At 48.6% G+C, this 10,016-nt stretch overlaps 1 protein-coding gene across 1 annotated transcript in view; it reads right to left on the bottom strand.

Moving 5' to 3' along the window:
- Nucleotides 1-10,016, bottom strand: part of COL15A1 (collagen type XV alpha 1 chain) — a 107,392-nt gene that overhangs the window by 19,303 nt on the left and 78,073 nt on the right. Inside the window, exons 20-25 of the mRNA XM_012802304.1 lie at nucleotides 9,364-9,399; nucleotides 7,496-7,558; nucleotides 4,961-5,029; nucleotides 4,822-4,857; nucleotides 1,303-1,356; nucleotides 1,142-1,201 (exon numbers count right to left, since the gene is read on the bottom strand). Coding sequence (XP_012657758.1) covers nucleotides 1,142-1,201; nucleotides 1,303-1,356; nucleotides 4,822-4,857; nucleotides 4,961-5,029; nucleotides 7,496-7,558; nucleotides 9,364-9,399 — 318 coding nt within the window. The remainder of the gene's footprint in view (nucleotides 1-1,141; nucleotides 1,202-1,302; nucleotides 1,357-4,821; nucleotides 4,858-4,960; nucleotides 5,030-7,495; nucleotides 7,559-9,363; nucleotides 9,400-10,016) is intronic.

Raw genomic sequence — 10,016 nt, 5'->3', positions numbered from 1 at the left:
GAGGCCCAGAGAGGGGAAGTGACCTGCTGAAGGCCACACAGCAATTTAGGGCAGAACTGAGGTTGCAACCCAGGTTCTGACTCCCAGAGCAATACTCAGTTGACATGGAGCCTATGACCTATCAGCACATCTCTAATGTGAAGGGAGTTGAGATGGGAGGATCCCTCCCCACAAAACACGTGATATGGTGCCCAGGGGAGAGCTTCAGAAATGCAAAACTAAATGCAAAACTTGTATTAGATAGCAGACTCATTTTTAAAGCCAAGTCAGCCTGGCTTTAATGCCATGCAACATTTTCTCCTTAAAGCCCAGAGGCCTGGCAGCTGGAGAGGAGAGGCTCTGAGGGCAGATGTAGATCAGCCCACACGGAAGCCGTGCTGATCACTCTTCATGATAGCACTGGTGTCTGGCATACCTACCAGTCTCCGGGGCTTGGTGAGTGGGAGACCCCTAATGCTTCCGTAAAAATGGATTTCTGGGCATACAAAGCAGAGACAGTGTGGCACAAACAGAAGCAGCAATGGATTGAGAGCTGTGTTTGCACCTTGGTTTGGTGCTTATTAGCTGGGTGCCTTGACCTCAATAGGCACCAGGTTCTTCTTCTGTCTCATGTGATAATTATTACCAAGACTAAGTGAAATATCGCCCTGAAAAGCATTTTGCATGGCGTCTAGTATGCAGGAGTTGCTCAGTAAACACGGGCTTCCTTCTCCTGCCCCCTAGACCCTACCAATGCTCCAATGCTCCCCACCTTGTGAGGCCCTACCTAAGCAACGATCTGCCTTTGACATTGACTCACAACATGGGCCAAGGCCCTAGTAATGTGAGAAATCCCTGGGGCTGTGCCAAGGAGGGAAGAGGGGATAGTTCCCTGGAGTCATTCCCCTGGGATTTGGAATCACATTTTATGAGCAAGCCCAGTTTGCTTTCTCCCTGTCTCCCTCTGGGACCTGCATGAGGAAGGCTCGGCTCCACTAAGGTGCTATCGGTGACAGGGACCCTCTGGAGAATGGGATGGCACTGGGTGAAAGGACTTTTGGAAGTGGTGGTGGAGGAAGAATAATATTCCTGCAGGGTCACTGAACTGGTAGTCTCCCACCCCGAGCACACCAGGCTCTGGTTGCATCCCCAGGGGACTCACCTGCAACATGATCCCTCGATCTCCTTTGGCACCCTTGGGGCCATTCAATCCTGGACGACCCTGAAACCCACAGGAGACACCTTAGTAAACCCACTGCCCACAGGCCAGACTGGCCCACAGGTCTTCCCCTCACATCCTGTCTGAGGAACACCGATACCTACAGGTCGGCCGGGAAGGCCAAATTCTCCTTTGTGTCCTGGTGGTCCTTTGGGCCCCTAGAGGTAAAACAAACACCAGATCAGAAAAGAACAGAAACTCTGTGTTCTGGGAGATGGAGGGTGCCTGCCTGCATCTGTGGACAGCTGTGACCACCACTAACAGGAGTGGGAAGGGGGCAAAGGGCAGTGACAAAGTACCCACCTGCCCGGCTCCTTGTCTCTGGCCTCTTTGCTCTCAGCTAGAAGCACCAGCTCAGCCCCATACCACACCTCACTTTCCTATAGGTTCCTACCCATCCCAAACTTTGGATCCAGCCCCTTAAAGTCCGGGCTAACCAGGGATCAAGAGTCAGAAGCCCAGGGCTCCAGCTCCCTGGTAGCTGGGTGCTGGCCAGCCCAAAATGAGGACCTCTGCCCCAGGTCTTAGGTCTCAGGGCTCACCACATCCCACATTATGAATCATGCAGCCCTGGCTTGCCCCTCAGGCCAGCCCTGCCTTAATAACCCACTCCAGGATTTGCTTCCTGCCTTGTTCTGACCTATTCCTAGGGACCAAAGTCTTGGCTTGGCACCCTAGTTCTCCAGCTAAGTCCCTGATCCATGGGCCCTATTTCAGTCCTGTCCTTCCAAGTTCTTATGCTTCTGGAGCCACTGTTCTATTCCAGCCTCCTTCAGGGGCTGGGGTGCAGACTGCTTCCATTCCTTGACTCTGCCATCTCATGAAGTCAGGGTCATGCTGGTGTCTTCCAGCTGGCAGAGGTGGGGGAGGGGGAAGAGACCAGGTTCTACTCCTGGTCTGCACCTTCCCACTCCCATAGCTGGTCTGCCCTATCTCCTAGAGAAATGAATGGTTGAAGTTTGGAGTCCTCCAAATCCCCTCTTCCTATTATTATTTGCCCTGAAAAATAGCAAATAAAAATTGAGTTGAAACAGATCTGGTGTGTCAAGTACCCAGTCCATGGTACTTGGAAAGGAAAACAAATGTAGGAGGGGCTAACAGGGCATAGGCCACTGTTTAGTATGCTCTAGTGCAGGCGTCCTCAGACTTTTTAAACAGGGGGCCAGTTCACTGTCCCTCAGACCACTGGAGGGCCAGACTGTGGGCCCCAGGATAAGTCGGCTGCTAAGCAGGACAGGCAGCGGTGGCAAAAACACCCGGCGGGCCGGATAAATGTCCTAAGAGGGCTGTATGTGACCTGCAGGCTGTAGTTTGAGGACGCCTGCTCTAGTGCAATACTTCCCAAACATCAATGTGTGTAAGAACTCCCGGATCTTGCTAAAATTGAGATCAAGCGTGTCTGAGGTGGGGCCTGAGGGTCTGTACTTCTAAGACGCTCCTAAGTGACGTCACTGATGCTGGTGCATGGACGATACTTTGAGTAACAAGATCCTAGTAGCTTTGAAGGAGAGTCGTAAGCTATACTAGTTACCAGGGCCATTGCTGGCCCATATGGTGCCTTTATGCAAATTAGAAGAAGGTGCCCCTTAATCGCCTGTGTTTGGTAAGTTGTGCATAAGCCAGGCCTCATGGGGAACAACCCCATGGTTTCTATAGAAGCCTGCTGGCCACCATTTGCTAATGATTTGTATTTTCCACAATATTGGAGGTTAGTATGTAATTAACCAGTGGTTAACACAAGACTCTTCCAATCTGCCCTAGCCCTCAGCTATCTCCCTCCAGGGTGTCTGTTCTTTGGTTCCTTAAATCAGAAAGTCTCAGAAGGTCTTCTGAAGGATGCACTTGGTGGTTGAGGGTCATTCATCAATTACATGTGTCTGTTACAGAAATGTGAGGTGCTTTTTTCCCACAACCGAGATCCAGCTTCAATCAGACAAACCTATATGTATTTCTCCAGCCCAAAATGTTTCAAAAGAATCAAGGCCAGCTTATTCATTGGAGGTATTGGAGGTGTGGTAGAAAGAGACTGGACCTAGAGTCCACTACGGTGGCCTCAAGTCACCACCCTGTCACTTAAGCTATGTGACAGTGGGTAAGCCACTTAACCCCTTTGAGGCTTGGTTTCTTCATATATAAAACAGAGGTTCTGATATTTAGATCTTACAGTTGTGAGGATGAAATGAGATGACCTATGTGAAGTCTCAGGAGAGTTTCTGATCCCTAGTGGAGCCTCTACACCTGAACTTTCTTTGTTCTTTAGGGAGGAATATATGACAGGGAAGTTAGGGGTTACCCTTGAGACTATTTGAAAGCCCAAAGGGTACAACAGCAAGGCCAGAAGGGCCCTAATACCATCTAATATCAATTCAAGCCCTTCAACATACAGATGGGAACACAGAAGCCCAGACAGAGAAAAGGGCTTGCTCACGGTCTCACAGCAAATGAGTAGTAGATTCAGAGGTAGGATCCCAAAGCCAAGGAGATCTTGTGGGGTTCCTTTGAGGGGTTCCCTAGGCAGTTGGCTGCTTTTAACTAACTAATTCTGTGGAATAATTATGAGTGCCCACCACCACCTGGTTCTCCTCTCCTTCCTGGACACACAGACGAACTATATTCTGAAGCTTCAGGCACCTGAGTTCTGGCCAGGAGAATGCACTAGAAGTGGATGATTTCATTATCTCCACACATTGACGTCCAGGAAGTATTGCACCAACCAGTGGCCTGTGCCCTGTTAGCCCCTTCTACATTTGCTTGTCTCTCCCTAAGAGCAATAAGGACCAAGTAGTTTACATGCCAAACCTGTTTCAGTTCTTATTTGCCATTTTTCAGGGCCAATAATGGTAACAGGAAGAAGGGACTTGGAGGACTCCAAGCTTCAACCATTCATTTCTCTAGGAGATAGGGCAGACCTAGCTACGGGAGTGGGAAGGTACAGACTAGGAGTAGAACCTGGTCTCCTCCCCCTCCCCCACCTCTGCCGGCTAGAAGACACCAGCATGACCCTGACTTCACAAGATGACAGAGTCAAGGAATGGAGGCATCCTGGGTCCCTGACACACTCCTTGGAAGAGAGATGCCCAACTGGAAACAACCACAGTGGACTTTGTAAGAGTAAAAAATAATCTGCTATTGTGTTAAACTACTGAGATTTCATTTTTAATTTATTTATTATTTATTTATTTATTTTTGAGACAAAGTCTAAACTCTGTCACCTGGGTAGAGTGCCTTGGCATCATAGCTTGCAACAACCTCAAACTCTTGGCTTTGGCAATCCTCTTGCCTCAGCCTCCCAAGTAGCTGGGACTAAAGGCATCCACCACACCACCCAGCTAATTTTTCTTTTTTTAGTAGAGATGGCGTCTCACTCTTGCTCAGGCTGGTCTCAAAATACTGAGCTCAGGCAATCTATCTACCTTGGCCTTCTAGAGTGCTAAAATCATAGGTGTGAGCCACTGCACTCAGCCACAGTTTTATTTTAATAACTGTCAGCTTATCGTAATATATGCACGTTTTGCCACATCCCTTGAATTTTCACAACTGTCACAACTAAATCTAACTAAACCAAAATACAACAAATGTTTCAAACCCCAGCCCACATCCAGCTGAGAGACACTCTGGCTCACCATTGGTCCAGGGGCTCCGTGCACTCCAGGTTCACCCTGAAACAGAAGGTATGTTATCACTCACCAGAACACTATTTGAGGTGGAAATGATGGGAAGCCAGAGCAGATATGTGCCTGGAGGGCCTAGTGACATAATTACCTTTTTCCCCATCAGCCTTTCCAGAGAAATGTCCCCTGTCAGGATGGCACCTGGTTCTCCTTTCTCGCCCTACAATTCAGAGAAGTGGTCAGTGAAGTTAGGCTCCTGCTTGCCCTCATCCAGAGGTTCACAAAGACCTCTCAGTCCCACTGCCATGCTGCTGCTCCTGCCTTCATCCCACCCCTAATCCCACTGCTGCTGCAATACCACCTCTCACTACTGTAACACAACAGCCTCCTAAGTGAATGAAAGTTCCCGGAGCTGCTCCCTCTGTGCACTGGCAGAGTTACTGTCCTCGGACACAGGCTGTGATCTTCTATGCCCCTCCAGTGCTCCTGCTGATGGCAGCTCTGCACCCTCATCCCCAGCCCTCCAGGATCCAGTCCCAACACAGAGAGAGAGGTCCTGTCTACCTCTCACCACATGGTGCCCTCATGGCACCCCTGGTTCCTAATCCATTTGATAGTTTGCTTTCCTAATGACTTGAGATCTGTTCCCACCAAGAATATTTAGCCTTGCAAAACACATGAAATTAGAAAAGAGATGAGGGTATAATGACTAGAGACGTCTCCCCACACAGAGGCATCATGTCTCCACCTGCAATTTTGTCTTCAAACTCCAGGCTCCTATATGAACACTTACACGGTCAAGCAAAGCTACCCTTGATGGTGAGAAATAGGAGATGGGTAGACTATGGGCAAGGACACAGGATCTTGTTCTCCATTCTGTACTCAGCAGAGCCACCCATTATTTCAGGAGGTCTTCCGAGATCATGTATGTTCAGAGAACAAAGCCAGGTAGAGAAACCTTCTACGTGACTCTGAGGCTTTGGCCCCTGGGAAGCTGAGCTGATCTCCTTTCTCTTGGGTGGGAAGAGCCAGGGCAGCAGTACCAAAGCAAGCAGAGCAGCCCCTTTTCTGCATCCCCTAAGTCCATATCTGGTATTTGGATCTTACCACTCCGCTGGTGAGGAAAGTCAGTCCTGAGCACGCCAGCAGCAAGAAGAAGCAAGCACAAAAGCCATTAGAGGTGCAGCAAGAGAAAGAGCGTTTGCCACTAGGGCTGGAGCAGAGCTGCCAGGGTGCCCATCCCAGGCATTCAAAGTGGCAGGCGTGAGAGGCGGGGTGTCATCTTGGTCCCTCTAGATCCAGCTGACCTCGCCACACAGGAAACAGAGTATTTAAAGCAAGAGCTTCCCTTGTTTGACAGGGCCTCCTACCAAGCCAGAGCTGCCCCAGCCCCCTTCCGTCTCATAGATGGGGCAGCAAAAGCATCCCAAGACATCACTCCTTGTGGTGCCAAACCAACACACTGAACCCTCCACACTCCAGAACAGTGTCCCTGGAACTGGACACTGGAACCTTTCTCCTCCTCCTTGGAGGCCATTGTAGAAGGGTGAGGGTGGGGAGGGGAAGGAGAAAAGCCTGGGCTCCCTCCTCCCGCAGAGCACACCCGCCCTCCTGCCTGCTCAGGGCAGGCTCAGGGGGGTGCACAGTTCTTCCTCTGGTCCTGTCCTGACCTCCACTCCAGCAGTGAGAGTGCTCTGCTGGCTCTTTGCATATTTCTTCATATTTATTTCTAAGCCCCTAGTCAGCAGTGCCTAGTGCAGGAAGCTGGCAGGCACACTGTGGGGGACCAATGGATGAAAGATGGATGAGTACATAAATGGACCGGGATGAATGAATCCAGTCTAGAGTCTTTGCCATCTGTCTATGGATGTCACTTTTCCCCTACAGTTTTCCCAACTTCCAACTTGGAAGTTAATTCTAAGGAAGCAAACACAGAAAGGTACAAAGATCAGTCTGATATCCTGTTCTCGGAAAGTTCTCCAGATGCTCAAAGTTGAGTACAAAGACTTTGAACTAAGACTGTTATTCAACTGCAGAATGCCCAAACTTACAATTTATAAATATTAGCATTCATTCTAGAATGTTAGTACTTACAAATTATAAGCCTAGACAACTATTTTGCACATGAACTTTATGGCTACCCTGTATTATACATTCTTTCATCCAACGAGCGTTTCAAGTATAATTTGCACACTAGGCCCTGTGCTAGTACTGGAATTGTGGAAAACACTGGCACGATGCCTGTTCTCAGGGGGTGCACACTCCAACTGGAGTGCCCATAGGTGGCTGGACAAAACACACACAATACATGATAAAAGCATTCAAGTGAGGGTTAAATTGAGTTCTTTTTCTAAATTACGGTGAAAGTCAATTTCACCACCTGTGACACCCTTTTCATCTCATGGAGGAACTTTGAGATTCTAGAAGTTAACAGCTGGAGAATAAGTGCTAATAATAGGTATGGAGTTTCTTTTTGGCATGATGAAATGTTCTAGAATTAGATAGTGGCAATGACTGCACCACCTTGTGAAACTACTAAAAATCACTGCATTGTACAATTTAAAGGGGTCATGGTATGTGAACTGTATCTTAAAGAGGAAAAATATTAACTGCTACTTTCAGGCAATTTGAAATGTTCAGCAAATTCTAGAGCCTTAGCCTACCCACACACTGGGGCCCCTCTCACCTGTTCTCCTTTTAGTCCTGGAAATCCAGGCACGCCAGTGTCACCTTTTGGTCCTCTAGGGCCCTGGAAAGAATCATGGTAGGTTATTTTGTTGTTTAGGATTAAAATGCTTTAACCAATCGGAAAAAATTTTGTTTTCAAAAAATAGAATAGAGCGTGCCATTCCCTAGGCAGGTGGAAATCATGATGAGCCGCACTGTTTTCTTAACTTTAAGTAACTCAGAAACTGTGGTCTGGTAGAAAGAAGACAGCACTGGCAGGAGGCCGGGAGGCCCCATGCCTCTTTGAACATTAGTTTCCTCCAACTGCTACTGACACAGCCTATTACCTGGTCCTACTGCCTCTGCCTAGCTCATGGCTCCTCCGGATCACCAAGCAGCCTGCCTCCCCTACCATTCCCCTTTCAGGATTCCTGCACCTTCTGTGTCCCCCTCCCCAGGAAATGGCACCCTCATCTGACACCCCAGCCCGCCCCCGCCAGGCCTACCACCTCACCTTCCACCCCCCGCCCCCAGGGCTGCCTCCTTTTCCTCAGCCTCACTACACTCCCCACTTCTTTACTAGAACAATGCCTGGCAGGAATGCCCCTGCACCCCTCTGCAGTCAGCCAGAGGTGACCTCTTCTCAACTCCAGTACAGACACTGAATGTCTGTGACAATGACTCATACAGCCACAGCGTCAGTCCCAGAAAAGCACGTCAACACTTCATGGCTATGTAACTTTTCACAAGTCTCTGTTTTGTAAAAGGGGGAGTGACCCATTATAGCAGTGGCTTTCAAATATTTGTTATTATTGTTTATTGTGAATCTTTGTCTTGCCTTTTTATTCCAAATAAAGACGTAAATAAAAGCCATATATGTAAAGTACATCAAATGGAGCTCTCCTGATAGGAGGTCAGTGGCCTGCGTCTGACCTTTTTGGCCCCCTGCTTACTCCCCACAGTGGTCCTGGAGGCTCTTCTTCAAAGCCTGGGACTCCCTTGGGAACACAGAACCACTCATCTAGAGGAGGATGTGTTCTGGAACATGCTCCAGGGCTTGGGGCCGCCAGGCCAGGACTGCAGCTCAGAGCTCCAGACCCAGGCTCACCAGCAGCAGTTCTCGCAGCCACAGTCTTCTGTTTATTAATGTCTAGTTAACATGTACTTTCAGTGTCATGATAGGAGATGCTCCTTTAGAAAATGTGAAAAGCTCAGCAAATTATAAAGAAATAGAAAAAGAGACCACGTATAATTCTGCCATCAAGAACAACTGTCTCTTATATTTTTGACAAGTCTTCATTTATCTGGAGGCAGTGCATAGCACTGGCTGGCATTTCAAAGGGCAGTGGCTTGGAGAAATCATGGAGGTCCCACCCTGAAGTCAGGCAGAACTAATCACTATCTACAAAGAAATGCATTTTCACCTTCCAAGGTGAAAGCTTCATAAAAGTACACACTGTGTACCTCCCTCTCTCCATGCTCAATTGTCATCTCTTTAGGCACTTTATCTACTGGGACCTCATCTATTCAAAATGCTTGACTCATCCACTCCAATTCATAGCAAGCCAACTGCTGGCTTTGGTTGGTTCTGGGTAAAGAGATGTGAGCAAGACCCACCTCTCCATAATTATTTGTAGAACAGGTGAGGAAAAAAGACATGGACACAAACAACTGTTATTTAAGGCAGAAAAGAACCATAGGAGTTCTATAGGACTCAAAGAAGGGGACACTTCCAGGTGTCCCGTGAAAGCAATGACAAAATGTTGATGGACAGGATGGTGCCAGAGCCTGGTCATGCAGAGATGGAGGAAACGCCGTTCTAGGTGGAAGGCACAGAATAAGCACAGCCACGGGGTACAGGTGGAAGATGGCAGCTGGGTTACTTACTGGAAATCCTGGCAGCCCAGGAATACCGTCTGGCCCCTGTGATACACCAAAATAAAGCAGGTGGGATTAGGGCAGCATTTCCCAACTCAGCAGGAAATCGTGCCTTGGGGCCCACTCCCTCCTTGCACCTCCCAAAGGCCTAAACATGGCACATGGCAAGGCTCCATGGTGCAGATGGAAGGGAGAGGGTCCCTGCAGAATCACACGGCTGGTTAATGTCCGAGGTACTCCGACTTCACCCCTCCCTGGAGCCAGAGCTCAGAGCTTTGTCACAGCCTCTTCCCCCCAGAAAATAGCTAGACTATGAAATCTCTGGGGTGAGGAATACACCTTCATCCCTGATAAATAAACTCTGAGGAAGATTCAGTGGTGGGCTGGGATCTTTGGGATAGAAGATGTATGTTGGTGCGACTCAGTTCTTTTCCCTTAGTAGGAGTGAGAATTTTAAGGGACGAGCCATTTTAAAGTATCTCCAGGACATGGAGAGTTTGTGCTTCACTCCACAGGGGCCAAGACCCTCTGCCTGACAACACAAGACACTTCCAGCTATTAAAGGCATCAGAGTCTGGTAGGCTACGTACATATAAGTATATAAATGGGTAGGGAGAGAGAGGACACTAGATGGTGACAAGTGTCTCTGCATACAATATGTC

The sequence above is a fragment of the Otolemur garnettii genome, unplaced genomic scaffold (assembly GCF_000181295.1).
Source record: "Otolemur garnettii isolate 467f Iridium unplaced genomic scaffold, OtoGar3 scaffold00014, whole genome shotgun sequence".
NCBI lineage: Eukaryota > Metazoa > Chordata > Mammalia > Primates > Galagidae > Otolemur > Otolemur garnettii.
The sequence above is the reverse complement of the archived record's forward strand: the minus strand, read 5'-3'. Positions and strand labels throughout refer to the sequence as shown.